At 54.1% G+C, this 27,475-nt stretch overlaps 2 protein-coding genes across 3 annotated transcripts in view; both read left to right on the top strand.

The window, feature by feature from the left end:
* TRIP4 (thyroid hormone receptor interactor 4) overlaps window positions 1-19,868 on the top strand; it is a 32,566-nt gene extending 12,698 nt beyond the window's left edge. Inside the window, exons 12-13 of the mRNA XM_054837021.1 lie at window positions 14,852-14,954; window positions 19,630-19,868. Coding sequence (XP_054692996.1) covers window positions 14,852-14,954; window positions 19,630-19,697 — 171 coding nt within the window. The 3' untranslated portion in view covers window positions 19,698-19,868. The remainder of the gene's footprint in view (window positions 1-14,851; window positions 14,955-19,629) is intronic.
* Window positions 19,869-23,354: 3,486 nt separating this feature from the next.
* ZNF609 (zinc finger protein 609) overlaps window positions 23,355-27,475 on the top strand; it is a 74,618-nt gene continuing 70,497 nt past the window's right edge. For both annotated transcript variants that reach the window (XM_054836953.1, XM_054836952.1), the window contains exon 1: window positions 23,355-23,587. The gene's annotated coding sequence lies outside the window, so the exon portion shown is untranslated. The remainder of the gene's footprint in view (window positions 23,588-27,475) is intronic.

Below are 27,475 nucleotides of genomic sequence, written 5' to 3'. Positions count from 1 at the left end.
GAGAGGGTAGCTTGGCCCAAGCAGAGGCATCTTGGTCTGTAGCTGCTGGGACTGCCTGGTGGTTCTTCCTGGAGCTGGAGGTCACAGTGGCCTCACTGGTGAGAGCTGTGCTCTGCTTGGGGCACTGAGTCACCAGGAGAAGGAGTTCCACCAGGGAGAGTGGACAGGAGAGCCACAGAGTCTTCATGGAGACCCTGTAGAGAAGACATCCAGAGCGCCTACATGCAGGGAAGGAGGGACAGCTGGAGATTACAGTGGATTAAGACTCCCAAGGGAGTCAAAGGACGTTTAAGTGGCCTTTTTCTGAATGAGGCAGGTGATTTGGAGACCAGGGACACAGATAAGGTTGAAGTATTGAGATCATCTTCACCTCAGGCTTCACCAACAAGATCTCCCAGAGATCTCGTGCCTAGAGGCAGGGTTCAAGGTGGAGGGGGACTACCTTTAGTGAAGGAGGATTGCAGCAGGAATCTCTGGAGAAATCTCAACCCGTACAAGTCCATGGGTGCTGATGGTGTGCATCCAGATGTGCTGAGAGAGCTGGCAGATGTCCTTCTGAGGCCACCCTTACCTTGGGAAGGTTGTGGAGACCAGGAGGGGACCTTGATAACTGGAGAAAGGTGAAAGTCTAGAGAGACAGAGCCAGGCTCTTTGCTGATGTACATGGCAGGAGGATGAGAGACAAGGGTGTCGTGGTTTAACCCCAGCTGGCAGCTGAGCACCATGCGGCCACTCGCTCACCCCTCCTCTCCCAAGGGAGAAGGAAAAAAACCCTCATGGGTTGAGATAAAGACAGTTTAATAGGATAACAGAGGAAGGTGGTGATGGTGATGATAATAATAACAATAACACGTGATGCACAAATGCAATTGCTGACCACATGCAAAAGGAAAACAAAGCCAACCCAATGCCCAGTCTGTTTCCAAGCAGCGATCCCACCACCCAGCCGGCTTCCCAAGTTATATCCAGAGCATGATGTTCCATGGCAGGGAATATCTCTTTGGCCAGCCTGGGTCAGCTGTCCTGGCTGTGCTCTCCCAGCTTCTGCAGCGGGCAGAGCGTGAGAAGCTGAAAAGTCCTTGACTTAGTGTAGATGCTACAACTACCCAGCAACAACTAAAAACATCAGTGTGTTATCAACGTTGTTCTCCTACTAAATCCAAAACACAGCACTGTACTGGCTACAGGAAAGTAAATTAACTCTATCTCAGTTGAAACCATGACAAAGGGTCATAAATTGAAAGGGGAAGTTTGATGTGACTTAAGAAAACAAATTCCCCGTGACGATAGTTGGGCACTGGAGCAGGTGCTGCTCAGAGGGTTGTGCAGTCTCCACCTGTGAAGATTTTCAAGACCCGACAGGACAAAGCCATGAGCAAACTTGCCTGAATTCAGAGTCGACCTTGCTTTGATCGGGAAGTTGGACTAGAGACCTCCCAAGGTCTGAGTCTGTGATGCCGTGACTGACTCCATGCCCCAAATCTGGAGCAGCAGCTTTCCTCAGGGTGCGTTTTATTAACTTACAAAGCCTGCGCTTAGTACCAAGCACAGCACGGCTGTTCCCGATACCGTTTCATGTCTAGTCACTCCACTGTCCCTTGTACAGGTCAGGTTTGGTCTGATGGGAATCACCAGACTATGTAGGGCTTGACAGTGAACCAAGACCATCTTGTGAGATGGAATAAATGGATTCCTTGGGACAAAGGAGGAGGACACACCAGACTGGCCATGAAGAGTTGGAGAGGCATCAGCAGCTCATGAAGTGCTCTTCTGGGTTTCCCAAACCCTGTCAAGTTTTTTAGCAGAGAGAAACGCCGGGAAACTAGAGGTGAGGAGACTATTTCTGATGAGATTGTGTCTCTTCTCAGTCGTGGGTGGAATGGGGAGAGGTTGGAATATGAGCAGCAGAGGGAGCTTTGGGACTGGAATGCAATGAAATCTGCAGGAGTATTTGGCCTTGTATGGGAGCGAGCCTCAGGAGAGGGAAGAGGAAAGAACACTGGGGCCAGTGTAGGTTTTTTGTTTTTTCCCCCCCCCCCCCCCCCCCCCGTAGCATCCACTGATTTACATTTTGGTTAAATGGAGAATCTGGTCCTTCTTGGTGAAAAAAACATGTCCTGGTCTCTCACAAGTACTTTTCTCTCCCTAACAATTCCTCTTTGTGGATATGTTCTTCAGGCATTGGTAAAAGGGCTGTGACAGCTTCTTGCAATCTGGAAATTGCGCTGTAGGTAACGAGTTTTTAATCTTCCCATAGAGCAGCCTCGCAATTAGCTATGCTCTCTATAAATTCTTCCCGTTTTGCTGGCCCTGCTTGGCCGCAGAGACGCTGGAGGAAGAGTAGCGTTTTCCAGACCTATAGATGAGAGATTTACCTCTCTTCTCAATGCCACGATGCCATGGCATGTGCAGGTATATATCTCACTTGCTTTTTGCTGCTCCCAAATTGCAAGCTATTTATAATTCCTAATTTGTTGCCTTTTTACAGCAGTCCATTTTTTCCCCAGGGTCGCTTTATGCAGCGTTCATTTCCCTCGCTTATAAGATTGAATTCAGAGATCTGAGTGTCCTCCTGAAGTTGATTTATGAGGAAATGTGTGTGTTTGTGGACTATCATGAGCAGCAAGCACATCTGAAGGAAGCTGAGATTAAATTAATCGTGAATGCTAACAAGATAAAAAAGTGTGCAGCGCCAGCTCAGAAATCAGAGTTGGATCTCACTGGGAGTAGGAAATCCCTGTTGCTCACACTGATGATTCAGCCCAGGTTCATCAGCAACCAGCACCAAAGCCACTTGTCAGCAGCGTAATCCAGCCGTTTCTTGGCGTACAAAGACTCCTCCTCGCTTCAGGGGGAGGCGATGTGTTTTCGCCACTTATGGCATGCAAAAAACCAGTGAGGATTTTCTAAAGATCTGCACGTAAGTTAACATGATGCAGCAGCAGAGACCTCTCGGAGACGAAGCCACCGCAGAGCTCTTTTCAGGCACTGTGCTTTGACTCACACCTCTCCTCCTCACCAACTCTTATTTGAAGCTTCCGTGTTTTCTGGTAGAAATCATTTCACAAGCGCAGGGCAAGCCATGTTTGCAGATTATACCCACCACCCAAAGATGAAACAGTTCCTTGTCTTGCTCATTGTCTTTTGATGGTGGCCCTGCCTTTTTCAGCAGCCACGGAAGTTTGTTTTGACTCTTGTGACCATTCTTTTCCATAGGCAAGGGAGACTCTTCCTGTGCTCTGTCCCTCCTGTGACTTTTCTATTATTTCTCAGGCCTTTTGATGCCGTCGCTCACTCCCTATTTAGTACCGTCTGCAGATTTATTTTCCTTGCTGTTTGCATCCTCTCTCAGGTTGCTAATGAAGATGTTAGTGGCACCCTGCTGGTATTTTTCTATCATTATCCTCGTTTAATAATTTTTTTTTTTTTTACACTTGTACTCAGAAAAAACCAAAACCGAGCAATGATGCCCCATTTCGCTGGATGCTGCATCAGCAGACTCAGACCAAGTCCCTGCCCCGAGAGCTTGCTTTATTATTAGGAACTGGTCGGTTGTCCGCGTTATTACCGGATGTGTAAGCCTGGCCTTGCGTAACCCCTTCAGAGGGGTCAGTCTTGCGGCTCTGCCCTACGTACAGTATTTGAAGAGCGATTGACGTCGTTGAAGTGGTTTGCAGATCTTCAGGGCCGCGTGAGAAGTGATGACAGAACAGGGATCTTGTGTGCAGTAGCTGACAGGGAGCAGAGGAAGAGCAGAGCAGAGATGTCCTTGTGATTAAAATCAGCGTCATGTCAGATGATGTTGTCCTAATCCCAGTTGTGCTACTTATCGCACGAACTAGTTAAATCCGTTCCTCTGGGTCTCTCTCCCACGTGGAAAGTAAAGCAGTCCTTCCCCGTCAGAGGTTATATACACCTAATTTTACTGCTCAAAGCTGTGATCTTTGGATCAAAGCTCCTCTAGGAGCAGAAGTTTACTATCAGGTAGAAAAGTCCACCCCAGGTACCAAGCGTCACCCTCTTTGTTCGCAGAGGACTGAAGCAAAAGCTGCTTTCTGAATTCGGCCCTGCTGAGGGCGGGTGGTTGGCTGGTGCCAGGAGATCCCTCCGCGTTGCTCTTACGTCTCAGTATTTCCAGTTGAGCTTTGCACATCTTACACCTCCTCGGAGCGTGTTCTGGGCTCATTTCCTTCTCTTGGTGGCAGCCACCCAAAAAGCCTTGGTTGAGACCAGAATGATCCCTTTGTTATGCTTTTCGGCGCTAGAGGTGACCTGGAAACTTTTTTTCCTCCCATTGAGATCTGAATGTTGACGGCGGCTTTTCCTTGCTCCGGGGCTGACGTCACCGACACCTTGAGCAGAGCACGGAGCTGCCTTTCTTTTCCTGCGTGAGGTGTCGGTGACTTCAGCAGCGCTTGGTGGGGAAACATGGGATGGTGCAGGCAGGGCTTGGCAAGAGTCTAAAGCAAGGAGGGAACTATTTACATTTGTGCCGTTTTAATGTGCTCTGAAGTCCATGTTCATTTTGCTAATGACTTTGATCCAAGAGGCCATTACTTTAACTGGAAAAAGAACATTTCCGCTGCTGTTATTTTAGTAGTTGATAGGTGTGTTTGGACTTACTTTGAATGCAAGTGCGCACACATGCCGATATCTAGATGTAGGTATTATCTCGGGTTGAAATATTGGGTAATTATGTTTGATGGGAGTAAAGTGTTTATTTTTCATTTCTAGGTGATCACTTAGTGTCCTAAATCTGCACAAGGGAACACGTCTAAGCTATTTTTGTGCCATGAGATTGCAACTATCGTTTAAACAGGCTTCATCTTTCCCTCTCAGGAAACTCGTGTTTAATCTCTTGCCCTCCTCTTCCCTCCCCGGTGAAAATAACAGCGAAAAAAAAAAAGAGAGTTGGGTGCCAAGCGTACAGGACTGGCTTTAAATTCTCAAACAGGAGCGAAGAAGAAGGGTAGAAATTTTCTGTATTTAGACTCCAGAAGGTGCCTGTTTAGATTATCTCCAAATAAAGGAACAATAGCCTGCTGGTAATATTTTCCTAAGAAATAAGTTAATGAGAGGGAAAACCACAAACATATACGTTGACGTGTACTTCGAAGAACAGCATAAATACATAGAGACTTTTTACGAGGACCTTCTCCCTAAAGTGAAGGTTTCCTAGTGTAGGCTCCAAGCAAGACAAATGCTTGTTCGTGCGGCGCTGTGGCTGTCCTGGCGCCCTCGCTCGCCCCCCACCAACGGGATATTTGCCTTCTCGTTCCCGAGGCTTAGTTATTGCACCTCTGTCGACGAATGATTTTTTAGCAGCGTTTTGAAGGCTAGATCAGATATACTTCCTTCTGCGGCAATCTAGGTGGCTGTTAATGATTGCAACCGACGAAAGGCCTTTGAACTCTACAGGTCCCTGAGTTCTCCTAAGCCGAATTTGTCTTTCGCGTCGTAGCCTGATGCCAGATCAGGTGGTATTAGGCATTAGTCTGGCTTGCAGGGACCTGCGGGTGATGCATCTCTTTGGTTTCTCACCGCATAAAGCCCCCCGCCAGGTTCGTGGTTCTAGGAGCAGAGCAGGCGTGCAGCTGGTTTGGATTAGAGACTGTAAGAGATGGGGGAGTTTTTCCTTATGTGAAGGGCTTTGGTTTTCATCAGAGACTCTTCTAAGGCTCCAGCTGCCTTGCATAAGCCAGCAGGTTTACTGAGGCCACTGCTCAGTCTGTTAAGATGAAGGAGAGATTGTCACTTGATGATGATTAATTTAGGAATGCATTAACATGCCAAAGAAATCGAATGATAGAGGCTAGCTTGCCCTCTCCTCTGGTTTCCTAGACCCTAGGGAAAAAACGAAGCCAAGGCTGAAGCATATGACTTAATTAATGATGACTATGGACTTAGCCTCTGCTACCATTTCAGCAAACTAGTCAGCGATCTGGGATTTTTTTTTTTTTTTCCTTCTTTCAGATGTGGTCACTGATACTTGCCGCCTTCTTGGTGTTTGGTTTTTATTTAATCCTGAAACCCAAGGGTTAGATAAAATTGACCTCGAGCCTGGCTGCTGCTCAGGTGCCCCACGCCCTTGTCGTCCGGTTGTAGCTCCACCAGGTTGAGACATGACCACCATTTAGGTGGTGACCCCAAATGACACGGGGAGCTGGCAGCTACAGAATATAACCACCGCGGTAGATGTACGAGTGCCCGAGGACTACGCTTGCTTAAGCTTTCTTTGGTGTGTCATCAGTTTCATAACCCCGAACAGACCGGTCGCTCAGATGGCATATCCTGGTTCTGCCGTGCATTGGGCCGTGAGAAATCCCATCACGTTGGTGGGATTGAATCAATAGCTGGAAGCAGCCGCCGGCGTCACGCCTCCTTGGGGAGCAGCAGCAAGGGTCAGCGTGGGGAGTGGTGGCTGCCGAAGTAAACCAGGGCAGGGACGCGGATGCTTCATCTGCGCAGGGCTGTGTTCACCAGAGTTAGGTTTTGGGTTTTTTTTTCCAAAGTTCAGCTGATCTCCATCACCTGCTGCGCCATTTTTACCCCTTTCCTTTGCAGCTCTGACTTATGAAAGGACTTTATGAAGCTGCTTGAAGCTGTCTGACTGTATCTAGCAGGGTGCAGGCACTGTGAGCTGCTTGAGCCAGAAACAGGTGCCCTGGTTTCCCCTCGTCTCCTCCTCCCCGTTGCTTCTTTCCTCCTCCTCGCCAGCTTTCATCCAACAGCGCGGGCGGCAGGGCTGCATTGCAGCTGAGGTTAGCCCTGCCTCTGCCGTCCCTTGGCACAGGAGGATGAAAATGGCTCTTTCAGCAGAGCCTAGTACAGTAACGAATATTTTTCCAAGTCCACCCAGTTTCCCCTGATGGTCGTCAGGCACTCTATAAACATCTCAAGCCCTTCTCGTGCTGCTCGTAGGGTTTACCATGGGCGGGTGTTTTCTCAGGCTGGGATATGAGCTGCAGAAGGGTGTTGGGGGATGTAGGTCCTGCGATGCCGGTTCAGGGAGAGCAGGGGGGGGTGCAGCGTGTCCGGTGTTTGCCGGCACCGCTGAGTCCTCCAGGTTTCCCTGCGGACTGGAGCCCTGGCAGACTGCTTAGTGTTTTAAAATCTGAGTGCACCAGCACAAGTTTGAATATTAAATCTACATTTCAAAGTCCTGTTATTACTTATTACATTTTAATTGCTTCCCCTGCCCTTTGAATCAAAGTACAGCTTGTGGTGTAAGAACACAACGAGAGCCGGGCTCGAGGCTGGGAGGTGGAGAACACCCACCGGATGGATCCGACTGGCCAGGGGAAGGATCCCGCGGTGATCCCAGCCTGCCGTGTCTGGATCCGGTTGCGTACCAGCTAAGCGTGCGAGGGGCAGAACAGGGACTGACAGGCATCCTTGTGGGAAGAAGGGGAAAGGAAGGCAGGCTAGCAAAATTCCTTGCGCATCCTCGCGAAGGGAGCCTATGCCAGCACATGATCTGCCAGCAGCAGATGTAAGCTCTCAAAAACAGCAGGGAGGATGTTGACTGCAACAATGCATCAAGGCTGCGGTTTGTAACCTCAATAGTAAGGCAGTTAACTTTTTTCTTTTTTTTTTTTTTTTTTAACAAAGACATTTTGATTGCCAAATCCATAACCATTAGCAGCTGTGGTTTCGAGCTGTTCCTTCCTCACACGTTGCAGTCTAGACCTGACAGGCTTTCAAACAAAACTTTGGCTGCCGGCTTTTGTTTGTGTTTCTTTGCGATCCTGCTTTTTTTTTTTCCTTTTTGCCCGTTCTGTTGATTTGGTTTGAACATCGGTGTTTATCCCTTTTTTAACCTAGCCTCCGCAGAGTGGCTCCTCTGCATCCATGTGGTCTTCTGTAGCCAAGGGCAGCGTGTAGAGTTCCTGGGGTGCATGTTCACAAGGCTGCAGTACTGAATGTTTCTGCCTCGGGCTAGAAAATTTGGCATTTCTAGAAAGTTGGATCTGCTTTGGGGTTTCTGTTTAGGAAAATGTTATGTTTTTCAAGGGCCAACAGCCTGCTTGGCCTGTGCTAAGGCAGAGGGACCGGGATCCTTAAAAGATGATGCTCAAAGTTGAAAATTTGATGTAAGACCATATCATGAGGGAGATCGAACCTCAAAGCGAAGCGTTTGATGCTCTGCAACCTCTTTCCAGAACTGGAGGTCTGAGTCAGGAGAAAGTGACACAAAGCAGCGGCAAACCTGAATGTCCTGGCTCAGGCTTCTGTTGCCAGTCAAGTGTCACCTTTGTGCCCTGGAGCACTTCGGGGTGAAGGCTGGGTTGGGACATTGGCTAGATGATCCCCAAAAATGAATATCCTTGTAAAGAGACGATGGAGACTACTGCTGTTAGAACAACAGACGGGGAAACGATGCTTCAACACCACTCTCCTTGGAAAAGCGAGAAGGATGGATGCCGCTTGAGCACAGCAGTTCTTGAAGGCTGGTCGTGCAGATTGTGAGAAGGGTTGGAATTTTTTTTTGTTTTCCTCTTGATATTAAATAACTCCTACCTGCAGATGGACCGCAGAGCCAATAACTGAGCTTCAAGCGCTGGATCAGTTTTGGCTGCAGCTGTACCCGGGCAGCTCTGCGGGATGTCCGTGGGCAGGAACTGGGGTTGTTGCTGGTGGTGCCTGAACTGGTATCGGGGGAGTCTGCAGCACCCATAACTGGATAAGCATCATCCCTCTCATTTTTGAGTGCTCCATTTCTCCTGCATCCATATGTCTGTGTTGCAGGCATTGCGAATGCACCTCTTTGGCTGCGGCACCCCTGTCGCTCGCCAGAAACTCCCGACTTTCTTTTCCCCTTTGTAAACCACTAAAGAAACATTTTCTAGCTGGATGGCGAGCAATTTCCCTCCGGAGAAGAGGAAAAAATGGCTGTTTAGTGGTTAATTACCTGTTACGTTAGTCTGACAGCTATGAAGCTTATGAGGTGTGAAAGAAGAGCGGATCCGCCTTTCCCACAAATCACCAAGAAAACGGGGTGAAGGAAGCTGCGCCCGGCTCCCGGGGGGATGCCTCGCATCCCGCTCCTCTCCCCTGCACGTGGCCAAGGGGCTTCTTGTAACGCCCGGGAAAGAGCCCAGTGCATGTTTTTGCCTGCCGAGGAAAGCTGATTTATTGCTGCTGCTGGTTACAGCAGCTCTGCTCTTTCAGAGGGGACGCCGTCTCTGCCAAGATGACTTTTTTCTTTTCTTTTTTTTTTTCCCCCCCCTTTGAATGCATTTTACGGTGAGCTCTCTTGCCAACACATGGGCTCCGCTTGCTTTTATTCTTTCCAGACAGCTTTGCTTTCCAGCTCAGCCTCTTTTATTTCGAAGCTCTTAGAGAGCAGAGGGGAAATGAAGGCTGGAGCTGGTGTCCTGGCCTGGCGCTGCCTGGCAGAGTGAGCTGTATTTCCCCTGTTGTTCACCGAGGAGGCACGCCAGGAAAATGATTCAACCCTTTCCATTATTAACCTTGCAGAACATCTCAACCACCTCCTCACCGTTCGGTGCCAGTGCCCCAAGGCCACCCACCGGCAGCTGTAAGATGGAGAGGATGGCAGCGGCCCGCTGAAGGACTACAGGTTCCAGCGTGCAATTCTTCGCCGCGCTCTGGCTAACAGAGATACGTGCTGGGGCCGTGCGCTCGCACGCTCCATGGGCAAGAAGAGCAGAGGAGAGCTCAGGCTGCATTGCGGGGCTCTGTAGGCCAGCTCGTGTAAAAACGCTATTCCCACCCAGTGTTAGCATTCGGTCTCTTGCACCGTGTTTGCTTGTCTCCTTTTGTGTCCAGAGACCTTAATGAGAGCAAAAGATGCTCTTGAATGGTCGCTAACGAAGCTGCTGGGGAGCATTTTGGCTTTGTGCTGCGCGGAGCCGCTGCTCCGTTGCACGCGGTGCCTTTGTTCCTTCCTTGGATGCACCGGAGCAGAGCTCATCTCGTTAGCGATGGTTTGGCACTTCCCCCCCGGCACGTTTTCCTTCGGCTCTTTCGATTCCCCTGCCTTCAGTTCACAGTGCTCGCGTTCAACCGAATGCAGCTTATCGGGGAGGGGTGAAGCAATCGAGGGGCTCGGGACAGCCCTTCTCCATGGTTTTTGTTTTCCCCTGCCGAAACTGGATCTGGGCTAAGGGTCCTGAACCCCGTGTTGTTGCCAGCAATGCCTGCACCGCCCCCGCATCCCGCTGCAGGTTTTACCCAAATCGGGCAAAAAAATATTTACTTTAACAGATTGGGGGCAGGGGAGGGGGAAATTAGCAGGATTTTTTTTTTTTCCCCTCCCTCAAATGTCAGAGAAGACGGGTTTGTGCCTCTGCTGGCTCTGAGCTGGCTTGTCCCCTCCTTTGCTCTTTTGCTGTGGGCTGCGGAGCGGGGAGGTTGGGCAGCCCTGCTGCTATTTCTGGTGGTGACAAGCTGGTGATGGGAGACGAGGGATGGTGAAAACAAAGTGTAGGGAACATTCATTAGCAATTATCCCTGCTTGCAGCTTGATTGGGGTGGCTGTTGGGGACATCTGATAGCCACTTAATGTATCTTCAAAGCACCGGCTCCAGCGAGAGGGCAAATCTGGTGGCTGGTTTTTGGAGGAGCCCAGCGCTCGGCTCTCTTTTCCAGCTTGTACGTTTAACCTTGAGCTCTTTCTGCGTGTGTTAAGCTGCCTTGAGATCTGCTTTTTTTCCTTTCCCCCCTGCTAATCTCTTCACAGCTAGGATCTTGCAAACCTGTTAGCAGCAAATTGAAGCCCGACCGGTACAATTGCAGAGATGAGATGAGCAAGGAGGGTGGTGGTTGCGCGGACGCCAGCGTATGGAGAGCGTACGTGGGGTTTTCGACTGCGCGAAGCAGTGGGCTGGAGCAGCAGTTGGTAAGCCGTGCCGGCTGTTCGCAGCCCACGGAGCCCACCGTCCTCCCGACTGCCTCGTTGCAAGCTTGCTACGAGATGGCAGAAGGTCTGAAAGGAGGCTGAATCATTTTTATTTTTTTTACACTGTAGTTACATTGCATAACCCCTCTCTTTTGAGCTTTTCTGCTCATCTGCAGGATTGGAGGAGGGTGATGAGTTTTCTCCTTCTTGACAGACAACCTGGCCTCTGGACCTTATTTGTTGTAGAGGGCCTTTTTAGCCACCTTCTCCTAAATGCTGAGCTGCTTCCCGCTGGAGGCAATGTCAAAGCCTGGAGTACTGGCACCCATCTTATTTAGACCCTCAAGATTATAATGCTGAGTGTCGTTAAAATGAGGGAGGAACATCCCCCATCAGACTCCTGGCTGGGTTTGATTCTTGGTCTTTTGTAGAGAGGGACTGTGATTTCCCTCCAAATGGACCTTTTATTTAAAAAATTGCTGTTGCAAATCCTCTTTACTGGGGTTATGCTCTGTCTTCTCTCTCTGGCATGCTAGACGTGGCTTTTGGAGTTTTCCTTTTCCTACAACTCTCAGATTTGCTGATGTGCTGCTGAGCAGTGGCTGCTGTCTGTGGAGTGTAGTACTTGAGAGTAAATTTGTTCTCCGTCTCCAAAACTTAGTGCATTGCAGATTGTAGAGTGACTTGACTGACCTCTTACAGCAGAAACATTGAGAAATGAGGTTTTTTTACTTGTTAAGACACTTGGGCAGCTTTGGAAAATGTAGCGGAGACAAATGTGTTTGATGTCTTGGTGGCAGCGTCTCCTCTGAGGGCGTAAGTCATCTGAGTCGTTGCCAGTAGGAGAGGCGTCTTCCGTGCGGGGCAGGTCGGTATGATGTCCTAGCCGCAGAGGTGGAGGAATGCCGCCATTCAGCCATGTTGTCTGTCTTGATCCTTGATGACAAGAGTGTAGATGCAGTCGGTAGGCGTCTTCAGGAGACGCTGCTCATGGTGATCATGCGTGATGTCGAGAACGAGCGCTCTTTAGGGGACTGAATAGCAACAGGGAGAGATTTTGGGTAGGAATAGTAACAGTTCCAGCGACCTCGAGGAATGAGGTCCACGGAGGTGGTTTCTAAGCAGGTTAAATATTGGCAGCACTGGAGAGAGGCTGTGCTCCTGGTCCTAGTGATGCATCGTGTGGCAAAAGCGTATCTGGCTGTGTCTCCGTTCAGTTTGCAGGCAGTGGTTTCAAGAGACGCAGCGGGTACATCTAACCTCTTGCTGCTCTCCGAGAGGAGTCTCAGTTCCTACCAGTCCTCAGCTATGTGCTCCAGCCGTTCACCTGCTTCACCGGACCCTTCTTTGAGCAGTTCAGCCCGTTAACCCGATAGAAAACTGACTTTGCCCAAAACCTCCCTAAATTTCTGCAGGGGGAAACGAGTTGAATCAACTTGCAGAAGGGACTGGGGAAAGAGTGGAGCCTGGCCTGGCTGAGTTGGCTCAGCCCCATCTTCTCCACCTGGGAGCCTCTAGGCAGAGGAAAGGGTTACAGCGTTTTCCTCAGCTCTGGTAGGCAGGAATATTCTGCTTTTGTTGTTCACCAGGATGGGATAAGAGGTTTCCGGGATAGGTACAACAGGAAGCCTTAAATGTAGCAGGTCTGCTCGAGGAGGGGCTCCTTCCCTGCCTCTTGGGAGTGAGATGCCAGAGGAAGGACCGAGGCTTTTAAAATGCAGGGCGCGGACGGATTTGGCACACGTACAGAAACATACCCTGGGAGCGAAGATGAAAGGCTGCGGCGTGGAAGCATAAACCCAGGTCGCAGCTGTGGCATCCGCCTTGGCCTTGGGATTGGATTGAGCTGGAGGCTTTTGGAGCTGAAGGTTTGATCCTGGTTTCACGTGAAACCAGCCTGGCTATTGCTTTCGCTGCCAGTGCCTGGATGAAAGCCTGTAAGGTGCGTGAAGAGACACACGGTGACATCCAGGTCCACGTAGGAGATGGTGGCTGAGGAGATTTGGGAAGCAGCTGCACTCAGGGCAGCAAGACCTGTCTGGCACTCTGGTCCCAGACACACAACCTGGCTGAAGAAGCCACTGGCTGAACCACATGGAGCAGAGCGGGCTGGACCACCTCTGCGACCAGATCTGGAGGGTGGCTTACGCCCCACGGCTTTATGGTGTGGCCTTTGGAGGCCGTGCTAGCGTGGGAGCTGCTGGTTAAGTCGGGTCCTCTGGCTGCGGAGGGGCCACCAGTCACCCGCGCGATGCCGAGAGCAATAAAGCGGTGCCAGCATTTTGCACTCACCAGGCGTTGGCCGGGGATATTCGCATTGGCTCTTTCTAACCTTCCAAGATCCTCCTTCCCTGCAGATGGGAAATGAAAATCCTTGGCATCGGCATGGAGTGGTGGAAGCAAGTCAAGTAATGTGGCTCAGCCAAAAATAAAAAAAAAAAAAAAAAAAAGAAAGAGGGAGAAACCTGTCCAACCCCAGATCGGTACAGCAGGACATCCGCGTGCGATGCAGATCAGTGCGGCTCTTTCTCGCCCGGTGCAGGTGTTGTACGGAGCAGCTAAGTGCATGTACATCTCTCTCTCTTGCTCAGTGAAGAGCTCTTACACGCTGTTGTAAAATGAGAAGGGCTGGAAATGTTTTCCCCGGTTGATCCAATCCCAGTGTCAGGCTTCCGTAAATCTCCCCTAACCGCTGGCAACGCTGCCAAACCCCGCTACAGCGCAGGGAGTGCGGGTTGCTCCCTGCTCCCCTCTCCGTGCCCAGCTGTTCCAGGGCAAATCCAAACTCATCTTGGCAGGTCAGCGAGAGCTTTTCAAACACTCAGCCTAGGAGTCATTTGTTAGTAACAAATGGGGGATTTGCCAGGACACGCTGCTCCATCTGCTCTGGCATCCTGTCCCCTACAGCAGCCTTGATGGATCTGCTCGAGGAAGGCAGGGGAGCAAAAAAAAAAAAAAGAAGGCAGTTTTCCCATGGAAGGAAAACCGCTTCCGCAGGCTGTTTGACCAGGTTTCCTGGGCTGGAGCACCTTCGTGGCATGCCCTCGCCTCTGTGCCTGTCAGCGCAAGGTCTGCAGCTAACGGAAAATCCGAAGTGATGGTTGGTATCTACATTTTTTTATTACTGTTTTGCATTTCATTTCTGAACAGCAGTGAGGCTGAGCTGCATCCAGACAGGACTTCAGTGCGCTTCCCTCGCTGAGTGTTTTTCCCCCATGGTCAATGAGAGAAACAATCTGTTTATAGTCTTCCTATAAAATTCCCCCATGTCTTCATCGCAATGAAATCGCTCTGTGCGCGGAGCCAGCCCTGCGCAGAGCAGGCCAGCTTCTCCGAGCCATCGACCTGGCATGTTGCAAGCGTTTTTTCTACAACTCACCCTTCAGATGCAGACGAATCTCAAGGGCTGCGTGTCCCACAGCAGGATGGTGCGCGCTCTCCAAATCCCAGAGCCCTTGTCTTTGAGCTGAGCTTTGTGGGGAAGAGATGGGGATGTATCTGGGACATCTGCTTCAGAAGAAGAGGTGGCCACCCTTCTTGTGGTCATCCTCCTGTTGCGTTGGCCAAGCTGTTTCAGTTGAGGTTTAGAGCTTAAGATTGGCTTAAGCCAAGTGTGAAATGACACCTTTTAGGTGGCCAAACACAGGTCGGTGCTAAAGGGGGCTGAAAAGGGTTAGGGAGCATGCAGGGAAGCAGCTTGGTGAGCAGATCCGAAAAGGGAGCATGCTCTGACAGAGGCACGATGAGAAGAGGCTTAGCAAGGGCCTCACTGATTAAGACCCAAACCTGCAATTGTTTTGGGGTTTGTTTTGTGTGTTATTTTTTTTTTTTCATTAAAAGCTCTCCAACTGGTTTAGTCTGAGCTGCTTCAGCCCAGATATAACCCATCTCTTGAGTAACTATTTCTCTACTCCTGACCGCTGAGCTCTTTTCACACCCGTGGCCATCGCTCTGACTCTGTTCTGTGTGTGTCTCTGTGTTTTGCAGTATCCGGATCTGAGCCAGGAGTCCGAGTCTCCATTTGTCTTTATCTGCACTAATCCCCAGGAGATGGTTGTGAAGTTTCCCATCAAAGGAAAACACAAAATCTGTAAGTAGTAAAGTTTCCACAGATGCCCCCCTTGGCCTTTCGTGCCTGCTCTCGTCGCCACCTCTGCTTGCCTTTGCCATATGAGTTCGCAACCTTTGCCCTGTGCTCTTTGATCTGTAGGTGTTTGTTTAATGACTTAAATACATCTGTAATATTTTTTTTTTGTCTTTGGTTCCCCTTTCCCCAGATGTTGCTTCCTTCCAAATACATGCCTCTTCCTGCCTCTGCAAACGCTCGAGAGTCAAAGAACGCTCGTGTCGGCAGCTGATCCGCTTCTGGCATCAGCCTGGGTCAGGATACGAGCTGGTGTGGCGATGCTCGGGCAGAACTGCGCTTGGGTGGTTCGAAATCACCCTCTTGCCCGTGAGGACGGTGAGGGCTTGAAGCAGCAAGATCTGCAGGGCCAGATGGATGTTCTCCATCCGCAGGCCGGCAGGATGGGATGTCCTGGCAGAGCTTGCAGGGAAGCGCCGCAGCATCTGTCCGCGCTCCGCTTGCCAGTGTCGTTAGTCCCTTTTATGAGCCACCAGCCCCTCCGCAGGCTGCCAGTTATTCCTGCCCGCTGCCGTAAAAAGGATGGAGGAGGGATGCAGCAGCTGGGGAGCCTGCAGTCAGCTCCGTCCTTATTAGCAGCCTCCCCACCACACAGCCTGGGGAAGGCACCGTACACGCTTTCAGGGGATGTGAAAAATTAATTTGACGGGCTAAAAGCAGCATAAGCAGAAATAGTCTTGGCTGTTTGTTTAGCAGAGCTGATGACTGGCTTGTCTTTCTCATTTGCAGCGCAGTTCTCTGGGAGTAGTTATCTAGCAGCGCAGGAACGGCAGGATTTCTCAGGACTGGTTAATAAGGGCTTTTGAAGCACAGTGTAGGGTTATTTTTGTTGGTTTTGAGGCTTTTTTTCCTCTCTCCGCTCAGAGATGCAGTGTTCTCCCACAGCTTCAATCTCTCCCTGGGCGTTGGGGCATACCTGCACTGCCAGGGTATTGAGCAGGGTGAAACGATTTGGCTTCTTCCCTGCCTTTTGTAGCAACATCTGGGAGGTGCGTTCAGCTGATGGCGACAAACGACGCTCGGTGAGCTGCAGCGCTCGGATCTCGCTAGCGGCACCGTCCTCCCCCAGGGACGGGTCTTTCCCAGCACGCCGGTGAGCAGGCAGGGCTGCGCCGAGTTATTTAGGATGCAAACATCTTTGCTGCGGTAGAACAGCCTCGTCGCTGTTGTGTGCTGGAGCAGCTGCTGCATGCTTTTTTTTTTTTTTTTTTTTCTTGTTTTAACCTCTCGGTGCTCTCGTACAGGCTCTCTCGTGCCACATCTGCTTCCATCCGGCCGCGGTTAGGAGGAGAGCTGCCAGCGGCGGCTGAAGGGGAAGCTGCCATGCGGTGTGAGCGCAGGGCGGCCGGCTTCGGTACGTCTGCCTCACCGGTTGCAGGCGCTGCCGGTCCCCTCCCCATCTGTCACATCGTCTCCTTTGTGTTGTGACACTTTCCTGCTTGGAGAAGGATCAGTCTAACAGCCTGGAAGGAAGCCGGCTGTGCTGGCGGCTGCCTGCGCTGCCCGCTCCTGCTGCTGGCCCTGCCTTTCCTGCCCTCGCTCCCGACAGGAGCTGTCACGAGAGCAGCGGCGGGGGAGACTGCGGAGTTGCACGTTCTCCTCCCGGAGGGGACGTCATCCATCTGGGTGATATTTGTGACAGCCTAGGGAAGGAGGAGGGAAGGCTTTGACCTTTCATCGGGGTAAGGCGCTGTTTTAATAGGAGCTGGCATCACATCCAAGGCAGTCAAAAGCTTAATTCTCCAAGCTGGAAGCAGAGCAAGGGAAAAGGCACCGGCTCACGTCCCCACCTGAGCTCACCGGCTGCCCCGGTCTCCTTGAAGCCTGGCTCAAGCCATGACAAAATGCCAGTTTGTCTTGTTGGGAAGCCAAGCCAGAGCGGCTTTCCTTGCCAGATAACAGCATGGACCTCACCGCAATGACATCCGAATGCTTCTCCGTTGCAAATTAGTCGTTTCTAGCAGCCCGGGGATGGGGAAAAAACCCTCAACCCTAACATAGCTCGATTTTTGCTGCCAGGGTTATTATTTGTGTGGAAGGGATGGGCACTGTGTTTGCTTCGTGTTTGGGAGCGTGGCTGTCCCCAGACACGTCCCAGCGCATGAGGACAAAGCTCGGTGGCGGTTCTCGTGGGAGATTTCCTTGAATCCAGGCAAAGCTTCCCTGAAGCCTCCCTCGAGCATCGCTCAGAAACTCCCTTCAACAGCCGACAGCTGGAAGAGCGCAGAGGAGCGGGAGAAGGGACACGTTGCAGTGGGAGACGAGAGTCCTTAAATCACTGAGCGGAAAGAGAAGGGGACCTTGGGGCCATTGCCTTATTTTTAGCCTTTTCCTAAAGGTTACCCACGTGATGTTTTATCTTTGCCAGCTGATAGAGCCGAGGAGTCTCCTGATTGCTTTGGGGGTCCGGGAGGAGCAGGCAGGCACGTTAAATATGAAGCTTACAGCTTCACAAGTGACACAGAGTTGGTGGTGGGTGACCAGAGCATGGAGCGAGTGTGAACTCGCTGTCTTTCTCCTGCTAAAAACCTCACGGCTTGGTGACATGGTGGTCCAACACGCCGATTCTGGACAGTCTGGCCGTGCTGGCTCAGCCTTTGTTGGGTGCCCATCGCTTCTTCCCCATCCTTAGGCAGGTGGGGAAAGTCTTCTCCCACATAGGGTGGCAGAGAGGATGGTGGATCTCCCAGGCTTTGTAGGACAGCATCTGCTGAACCCTGTGGCTCAGTACGAGAATACTGTCTGAAAACAGACTGTTCAAGTAATGCCCTATTTTGTCCTTTTGCTTGGCCTCAGTTTTAATTTTCTCATTTGTGATTGTGGAAGAGTTTTGCAGACGCCCTTTTGTGTCCCGTGGGCTGCAGGTTGGCAACTGCTGCACTGAGATATTGGTGACGTCTGGTCCCTGCTTCCAATTTTGACCACGTTTCAGTTTATGGATCTGTGGCATAGTGACTTGCAAACCCTTCTTCACATTTTTTTTTTGTACGTGTTACGGGTTTGGTGCATTGAACTTCCCTCTCAAGCTCAGACAGGAGCAAGGTTGGCCCAAAACTCAAGCTGAAGGAGGAGGACCGGTTTCAGGGAAGCTGGGTTGTCCTGGTGGGACACCCTGAGTGAAGCAGTTTTGTGACCTGCGTCTCCTGGGAGAAGTGTTGCTGGACTCTTTGTTGAGCTGAAATTGAGAAGTTTTCTTGGTTTGAAGAGAAGGTGATGGTCTCTGGCTGGTTTGGAGCCGTTATGTCTGGACAAGCGCCAGCTTCTCACTGCATGCGGGCATTTACCGGCAGTTTGTGGAGCAGTGGCCAAAGCAGGACCAGTTCGGAGCCTGGTGGATCTGGTCCCCACCAGGGATGAGATCTGCTGTGTGCTGTAGCTGGGCTGGAGCAACGCAGCTCTCCCAGGGACCATGTGGGCTGTGCTTCACCCATGAGGTGACACCGGGCTTGATTCCCCAGAGGGATGATCCTGAGGGACCCGGATGAGGTGCCTGCCAGCTCCGGTTCCATCCATCTCACTGGGATTTCACTGGGACGGGCTCTGTCCATCTCCTTGGGATCAAGCTCTGATCCCTTTGCTTCCCCTTCCTGATGGTGTGACCATGGTGGCCACCCATGTCCCACCCCAGGGACAGAGTCCACCCTTCCCAGCTCACCTCAGGCTCTGTAGATTTTTTCGTACTGGCTTCTGCAACGCGATGGAGCCCCGTCCCTGCTCCCAGCTGCCCAGAGAGGTGGGATGAGGCTGGCGTTTGGAGGATGGGAAGACACAGGGGAGCAGGAGCAGGGAGGCGAGTTCCTGAGGAGACGTGGCATTAGAGGAGGTGACCGGCGCTGGCTGATGGCAAATCCTCTCCAGGAGGCTGGCTCTTTGCTGTGCTGCCTCACTTAAGGTCACCTTCCCTTTCTTCCTCTCCCTTGTCCTGCTCTTCTCCCAAGTGGGAAAGCAGAGCTGGCAGCGAAGCCACCATGGCTGTGGAGCTCTGTGGGATGAGGGTCCCACCGAAGCAGCCGGCCACGAGCACCTGGGCTCCCCAAGGTGCTGCCCGGTGGCAAAGGCAGCACGTCCCTCACAGGTAGTGGCTTTGGAGACCACCAACCTGGCGCTTGCCAGCAGAGAGTGGTGGGTCCCCACCACCTTCCTTGCCCCGTTGCATTATCGTCCCCAAGTTGGGGGTTTATTGTCCCCAAGCCCGGCTTTCCACCACGCCATGGAGAAACATGTCCCCGACACAGTGCTTGATGGTCCCCCATCTCCTTCGAACGTGTCGACACATCCTGCGGGCGAGCGAAGGGATCAGTTTTCCTCCCCGGTAGCGGCGGGCGAGCGCTGGATGTTAATTTACTCTTCTCCTTGCTGAATTTCCCCCTCTCCGGCGTCTCTTTGCCGCGTCGGACACGCTTGCCCCTGGCTCCCTGGTGTCGCGCCTGCGGAGGAAAGCCACGGCGACTGGAAACGCCTGGCTCCTCAAGCATGATAATTGAATGTGACAGGAACACACTAACTAGGAGACCTCGCTGCCTCCAGCTGATTTGCATTGCAAATAGCATTTAAAAATAAAGAGTGATGAGGGTTTGTTGTGGTTTTGTTTTTTTTTTTTTTTTTAATCCACTCTTTACAGGGAAGCTGGATGCAAAGATCCATCAGGGAGCAAAGAAGGGGTTAATGAAGCAGAAAGCGATGGGGTGAGCCGCAGGGGAGCAGCGCCGCGTTCCCACGCAGCACCCGACTGCCACCGAAGGGTGCCAGGATGGTCCTCGACTCTGGAAAGCAGGTGCAAGACAGATCCCAGAGCGCTTTTAGGTATTGCTTTATCTGTTGTATTCCAAAAGCATTAAAAAAAAGACATGTTTTCACTGAGCTCTCGCCCAACAGCCCTGTGCTTCCCGGAAAGTCACGCGCTGCGGACAAGGGTGGGTGGGAGATGGAGCATGACGGGATGGGATGCAACCAAGTGCTGGCATCTTCGCACCTCCTGTGAGTGCTGGATCCCAGGACAGCGGCCAGCCCAGCTCCATCCGTCTCGGCAGGCAGGAGGTAGCTCCAGCCTGGCTTTGGCAGCATCTTCCCTCCCCAAAATGTGCCTCGAGGTCTTTTGGCCGGGTGGGGTCAGAGACATCACGGCACTGACCTCACAGGACAAGGGTGAGAAACGGGGGACGAGGGCAATGGCTCCCAACAGCCGGAGAACCTGAGCCCTTCCGAGCGTGTGCTGGGGGAAGCGGGGCACTGGGGGTGAGAGGCGGGCTCCGTTCCTGCTCGGAGGCTTTCCGCTCACGGCCCTTGGCATCGCCAGGAAGCATCCAGCCTTGCATCCCTCTCTCCTAATTTGTACCAAAGCAGCAGCCACCCCGCAAAAGCTGACCCCCCCCGCTCCAGCAGCTGCGTGTGTGAGTTAAAAACCCGCTCTGCCTTATGAATAAGATTAATTTCTCCTTTTTCTTTAATCCTTCATATTCGGCATCTCCCCACATTGCCGTGTCTCTGTTCATTAGGCGTTCGTGTTCACTGGGCCGTGAGCCTTTCGTGCCACAGTGCTCCAGGCTCTGCCTCGCCGTGGTCTAAGTGCTCCTCGTTCCCCGGAGCCCACCCTGCTCCAGGGGGACAGAACAACCCCCGGGCACTGCCGGCATCCCTCCTCCTCCCCGGGGACGCGGCGGGGAGAAGAGTAGGGCTGCCGGCTCAGCCGCGTGGCATGGTCACTGCTTGCAGGTTGTCCCAGCCCTCAGCTTCGGTTCCCGTTGCTACCCCATCAGAGAGGAGGAGGAGGAGGAGGGTGCGAAGCCTTCGCGCCAGCTGCCTGCCCACCCTGAAACTTGGCAGCTGGACGCTGCGGTGCTGCTGTTTGCCCTGGGAGTTGCCTTCCGGCTCCTTTATGGGATCTCCGGGATGCTGGAGACGCTGGATCTGGATTCAGTGCTCACCCACGTCATTCCTCATTTGGAAAAAACCCTCGTGGGCGTTTCAGCTCCGGGTTGCCCGGGTTTGGCACGGAGGTGATGGTGTGGGAGCTGCTGTTAGGTGTGGCAGAGGGACATGGGCTTCTCCAGCTTCCTTCCTCCTCTGGCTGCGTCCCCAGCCTGTCCCTGTCCCTCGTGTCCCACCAGTATTGTCCCAGTCATCTGTGCTGGGATTCCTGGTGACTTCCCTGCACTTGTTTCTCTTCTTGTATCGTTGAGGTTCTCCTCTCTTGGGTGGATGTGCCTCGAGAGCAAGGGGAAACGTTTGTAGTGTCTGTAGGAGCGGAGCTGGAGAGGGATGGCGGAGCTTGGGGTGGCATCCCGGGATCCTGGTGCTATGGGGAGAAGGAGGCAGGAGAGGACTTGGCCTCGGTGGCCTGGTGGGAGAGACAGGACATCGAGGTTGCTTTGCCCTGGAAAATCAATCCTAGAGGTGGAAGGGGTCAACCCTCGAGGAGCCGGCCCAAAGGCAGCGCTTGTGGGATGAAGTGAAGGTGGGGGAGATGCTGTTCCAGGCAGAAGACAGGCGTGGGGAGAAGGAGCATAGGGTTACAGGGTGGACAACGTCTTTCACAAAACATCACGGATGTCTCTGCTGCCCTGCACCTCACCAGCATGGCCCGGGACGAGCGGGATGCTCAGGACACTGAGCACCCGGGGTGGTGAAGCACCCAGGGAGGATGTGCTCAGCACCTAGGGAGGATGTGCTCAGCACCCAGGGGCGCTCCATGTGCCACAGCCCCAAGGTGGAATTCCCAGCTCCTGCTCCTTATCCCAGGAGTGCAGCACCCTCGGACAAGGCTGTGACAGGGTGGGATCTCGTACCTCCCCCATGGGATGCCGAGGTCATTTCCAAGGAAGCTGCGTTGCCCGGCAGTGTTTTTATTTTCCTCGTGTATTAATGACATCATTTATGGGTTTGCCAGGGAACGAGCAGGCTCATGCACCGACCCATCCCTGGTTTGTTCTGTGTTTCCGGCAAGTGCTGGTTTTCCCACCCTCAGGAGCATCATTCCTGCTCTGGGATGCACTGAACATCGGCACTGAATGCCCAGAACGCCTTTTACCCAGACCTTTAAAAAGTTTTTTACCAAAACGACCTGAATTTGTTAATATAGGTCATCTGGGGGCCCACCAGTGTTGGGGTTGTGCCATGTGAGGACAGTTTCTCCTCTTCATCGTGGTGAGGGAGCGTTTCTCCTCTTCATCTCTTTTGGGCTAAATGACTGCTCTTCTCACCCCTCTTTTCCTACTGCATTCCCCAAAAATCAGAGAAGCAGGGCGATGGCACCCAAAACCCAGCCCTTCACGGCATCCCACCTCCTTCACCAGGGGTTTGGGTCTCGCATTGCCCTTGTTTGGGGGCAAAAAACATTGGAAGAAACCGGCCTTTCCTTTGGTGTTCTCCTGAAACTGGAGGAGGAGACCGGACGGTGGCACCTCCCCGGGCTGGACCGTGGGTGGGTGGATGGAGATGATGGTCCCCGCTCCATCGCCTTCACTGCGGGATGGCGTCCCGGCTCCGAGCTCGGCGCTGCCAGGGTGCCGGTGTGGATCGTGCGCCCCATCTCCCGTCAGCACAGCTTGCCGCACCGGTTCCCCTTGCCCAGGGCCAGCTGCTCCTGTGCTGGGCCGATTTTGGGGTGTCCCAGAGGCAGGGCTGGGGCACCCCCCACTGAGATGACCCCACATTTCCTCACGGGACGGTGCCGGGGCTTTGGGGTCGGGAGCAGAGGGTTTGGGGGATGTGCCCCCTCCTGGGGACGGGGCGGGTTGGGGACCCTGGCACTTTCGGGAAGGAGGGTGCTCCCTCCGGCCAGCACCGGAGACCCCTCCGGGGATGAAAAATGACCGCGTGGGGCATGACGTCGTGGGTTTTTGGGGTGGGTGCGGGTACCCCAGGCACATCCTGGGTGGTGACCCCCTCCCAGTACCCTGCCCGAAAACCGGCCTGAGTGGTTCTGTGCCGGCTCAGTGAGCCAAACCGGCTGCCGGTGCCCACACCAGCACCGCCGAAAGCCCAGCCGGGCAGGGGGTCTCACATGACACCCCACAGCGTGTAAAACACCCCCAAAAATTAAACACCCCCCCCCCCCCAAGGTGACACTGCGGCGGCTCCGGCTCCGCGGGGGGGTGAGAAACGCACTCCGCTCCGAGCTTTGCCCGCTGCTCCTGCGCCCCGGCTCCCGACTGCGATCCGGTCTCCGCGTTTTCCATCCGCGGCTGCCTGTCCCCCGCAGCCCCCTTTGTGCGGACCGCGCCGCGCCGGGTTTTCCCTCCCACCGGGGGCGGTGCTATCTGCCCCCCCCCTTCTCCTGCTCCGGATTCCACCTTCCGTGTTTTACGTCGTGCCCGCATTACCCCGCTCCGGCTGCCGGTCGGGTTCCGGCTCCGGGCTGCCGCGTCCCCGCCGAGCCGAGCGGAGCCGAGCGGAGCCGAACGCCATCCCCGCCCCGCCCCGCCAGGCGGACACCGGCGCGGCCTGCGCGGCGCGGCCCACAGGCGCGGGCGGCATGGCGGCCCCGGCGGCCGGCCCCTAGCTGCCGGCGGAGCGGAGGAACGGGCTAAGCGGCCCCATGGAGGAGACTTAGGGCCGCCCGGGACGGGGAGCGGAGCCGGGTGAGTGCGGGCCAGGCCCGGCGGGGTGTGTGTGTGTGTGAGGGTGTGTGTGAGGAGGCGGCGGTTAGGGATCCCCCGCGGCCGTTGGGCCTGGCCTCGCCTCCACACCCCCCCCCCCCCGGCAGTGACCGTTGGGCCCGGGTCGTTCCTCCCCGCGGTGACCGTTGGGGCCTTCCTCCGCCTTCCGCCGCCGCCGTTGGTGCCGGGACCCCCCCGGCGGCCCTTGCCCCCCCCACCCCACCCCGGCCCCGTTTAGGCCCCCTCCCGGGAACGTCCGTCCGTGGCCGTTGGGACGGGGGGGGTGGGTGCTCCCCTCTTCCCCCCCCCGTGACCGTTGGGGACGGCCCCCCCGGATGTGGGGTCCTGTGGGGGTCAGGTGCCCCCCCTCAGGGGTGCGGGGTCACCCCCACGCTGACCGCGGGGGTCACCTTCTCCGCGGCTGTGGGGCCGGGGGGGGCCCGGGGGCACCCACGCGGCGGTTGGGCCTGCGGGTCTCTGCCCCCCCCGCCAGACTCACCGTGTGCGTGGGGTGCGGATCCCCCCCAGCTACGGGGGGGGGTTAGGGGCTGGTCCCCCGCGTGTCCCACCGCCACAGGTGCGTGGGGGGCGTCACGGAGCCCCCACGGCTTGGGGGGGGGGGAGATCCTCTCTGAGTGGGGTCACCGCCGGGGCAGGTTTTGGGGTGAGGGTCAGGGTTCGAGACACACACGATGCATCCGGGCCGTGGGTCCGGGGTGGTGGCGGGCCGTGGGGATGGGGGTTCCCGAGGGGACACCCGTGTCCCTGCAGGCGGAGGTGGGGTGGGGGTGTCTCCCCCTCATGCCCCCCCATCTCTGTGAAGGGAAGGTTTGGGGGACACAGAGACCGGAGCGGCCCCAGGAGGGCTGATTCCCCTGGGACGCTGCACCCCAGCCCATTTGGGGTTGGGTGTGGGGGGGGACGCGGTCCCTCGTGGGTGTGTTTTCAGCCCAAATCACGGAAGATTAAATTTTCCCAAAGATATTTAGCGAGCACGAGTTGTCTGTGTGCGTTTGGGGGGTGGCAAACGCTCCTCCGGCGAGGCGCCGGGCTCCAGCCCCCCTCAGCTGCACTTTGCGGGGGGCCCGTGGGGTCCCTGCGTGACGGTGACCCGGTGCTGCAGGACGGGCCAACGCGTGGGGCAGATCCCCGGGCCGGGGAGGGGGACGGATGGACGGACACGACACCACCAGTGACAACGTGGCTGTGCCTGCGGCCAGGCGTCCCATAAAGGCTGCGGGTGGAACGGAGGGACGAGGACGGCCGCTCCCGCCGTGCAGCTCTCCCACCCGTTGTGTACACGGGGAAGGTCACAGGTTCAGGTCTGGTCTGTGAGACTTGGCTCCCCTCCATCTCCCAGCAGCCTTCTTTATTTTATTTTATTTTTTTTTTCCCCCCTTTCCCCCCCCGCCCCCCCCCCCCCCCCCCCGTTCTGGGAAGGCCCTTTCCCTAGGAGGAGGTGTTAGACGCACACATTTTTTGTGGCACACACCGAAGAGCTCACAGGCCCTTTTTTTTTTTTTCTTTTTTTCCCGCCCCCTCCAGAAGAACAAGGATGCCGGCATCGGGGCTGGCTTTCGGGCTCCGGCGTGCGCAAGGGCGGCGCGGGTGCTCGCAGCCTTCCTCGCCTGGACATCCTCAGGAAAACCTATTTCCACGCTTTGTGCGATGACTCCGGCGTCGGATTATGCTGCACATTTCTACCTCTTTGTTGGCAGTACATGGCCGCACACGCACGGCACTCGAAAAATCCAGTCAGCTTATTTTATTGATTAGCTCTTGACCAGAAATAATTTATAATTTATTATTTTGAAGCCGTTTCGGTCTGGAAACAAAAATCCTTGCCCTTTTATGCCTGCCCTCGTTCATCCAGCAGTGTTTTCTCCTCTCCCTGCGGGGTAGAGCTCGCCGAGGAAAGGAGACGTGCGCAGCACCGGGAGCGCGGCCGTCTCGGTGGTGCAAAAGGACAAGGATTTAATGTTTCACCTAAACTGGCCCCGCGTTCAGGACAAGGGCTCCGAGCCAGTTAGAGCCACCAGAGGAAATTAATTATCAAGCAAGTTGTAATGATCTGTAATTGAGTATGGCCAGGACACGGGGATTTTTTTTATTTTGTTTTTTTATTTCCTTTTTCCAATCCGGGCGCTTGGACTTGGTTTCCAGTGGAGGGTCTGTGTGTTTTGTGAGTCGCCATTAGGCTGCTCGTTAGCCGGAGGGGCTGCTGCGTGCGCGTATACGCACGTAGGTGTCTCTTAATACACGTGTTAGCCTATCGCGGCGTCCTCCGCGTGTGCCGAAAACGGTCTCATTTTTTTGGGGAAGGGGGAAGCTGCTGCAAATAGGGGACATTTGTCCGTCTGCAGCCCCGTGCCGCGGGCTGGGTGGCAACCGCAGATAATCTCTCTCCCTCTCTGCGGTTGCAAGGTTGCAAAGTCCCCTCGCTGCACCCGACTTGTCGGACGTCGGCGGGCACGGCATCTCCTTCTGCCGCCTTTAAAGCTTCCCCCCCCCCTTTAAATCGTTAGGCTAGCGTGCCTTTTCACGTGCCTTTTTCGGGAAGAAAAGGCTCGCAAAGTCTAAAGGCGGTTGAGGGGTTCTCACGCTGTGTCGGAGCTACCTAACAGCTTGTGTATCTTTATTATGTATGAACAAGGAGGAAGGGCCGGAGTTCGCTCCGTCTGGTTTATTCTCTTTGAGAACCAGGTCGCGTTGAATCAAAATTTGCCTCCAGATTATATTTACGGTATCTTTTTAATTTTAATTGCATAAATTAAAGCTACCTCGTCTTTCTAGCACTTCCGTGCGGGCATCCCTACCAAAACAAAGTCGATGTCGGTGAGCCGTGTCCAAGACTCTACCATGGAGACCCATGGCTGGGATCACGCTGGGGCTCAGTCACGATAGAAGGGTGGTTGGGGACCTGAGTCGCGTGTCGTGCCCGACACTGGGATTCACTAGGAATTTCCTGGGTGTACGCTGCCTAAAAAGGGATCTTTCTCTGCTTGCTCCTGGAGGGAAGGGGAAGAGCTGGGCTGTATCGTGTTGCCCTCGACCTTGGACGGGCTGGGAGCGGGGATGCACCTCGCCGCCGTCCCCCTGCGCCCCGTGCGGCAGGGCTCCCATTCGGATTAGGGCCTCTGGGCGCTGATGCAATACTAGTCCCAGATGTAATGCAATAAGCCTCTTTGTCCCCTTTATCCGGAGTATTATGTAAATAAGATGGTATTTATGGTCCCAGGTATGTTGTTTCAGGGATGTGTGACAGCGTGCGCGCGCAGCTATGCCCTTTGAGTGTTGACACTGCTGCTTCTGGCTGGCTTCCCCGGCTGGAGGCAGGGACCTGCCGGGGACAGGCAGTGAGCAGGCAGATGCTCGGGGGGAGCACGTCACGTGCCGGCTCCCTACCGAAAGGAGGTGAGGTCGCAGGTGACCTTGCCAGGGGCTGGTGACAGTTTAACCGTGCTCGATTGCTTTGTACGCAGCGAACGCAGCGAGCGGATCGGCTTTGGGAAGTCCACAGGCGATGGGGTGGTTTCCCACCGAGTTCAAGGTGAAGTCCGTGTTTATCTTTGCTGCAGAATATGGACCAACGTTTCCCCAACCTCTGGGTCGTGAGAGTCACAGGTCTGTTCCAAACCTGCCCTATATTTCTTCGCAGCTGATGGTGGTCTGTGGAGAGAATTTTTTTGAGAAGCACCAAAGTCCCCGAAGCACCTGGAGATGTCCTGGGCTGTTTGCCGTTCTCCTGTGATGCCTCTTCTGATGCTTCATGGGCACAGGTCAAGCACGTGTGGGCTCTCTGGGTATGGGGACAGCTGGTCCCTTCCCCATGGAGCTTGCCCGCTTCTTCAGGAAAGTCCTAATTTGGAT

The sequence above is a fragment of the Grus americana genome, chromosome 10 (assembly GCF_028858705.1).
Source record: "Grus americana isolate bGruAme1 chromosome 10, bGruAme1.mat, whole genome shotgun sequence".
Taxonomy (NCBI): domain Eukaryota; kingdom Metazoa; phylum Chordata; class Aves; order Gruiformes; family Gruidae; genus Grus; species Grus americana.
The sequence above is the reverse complement of the archived record's forward strand: the minus strand, read 5'-3'. Positions and strand labels throughout refer to the sequence as shown.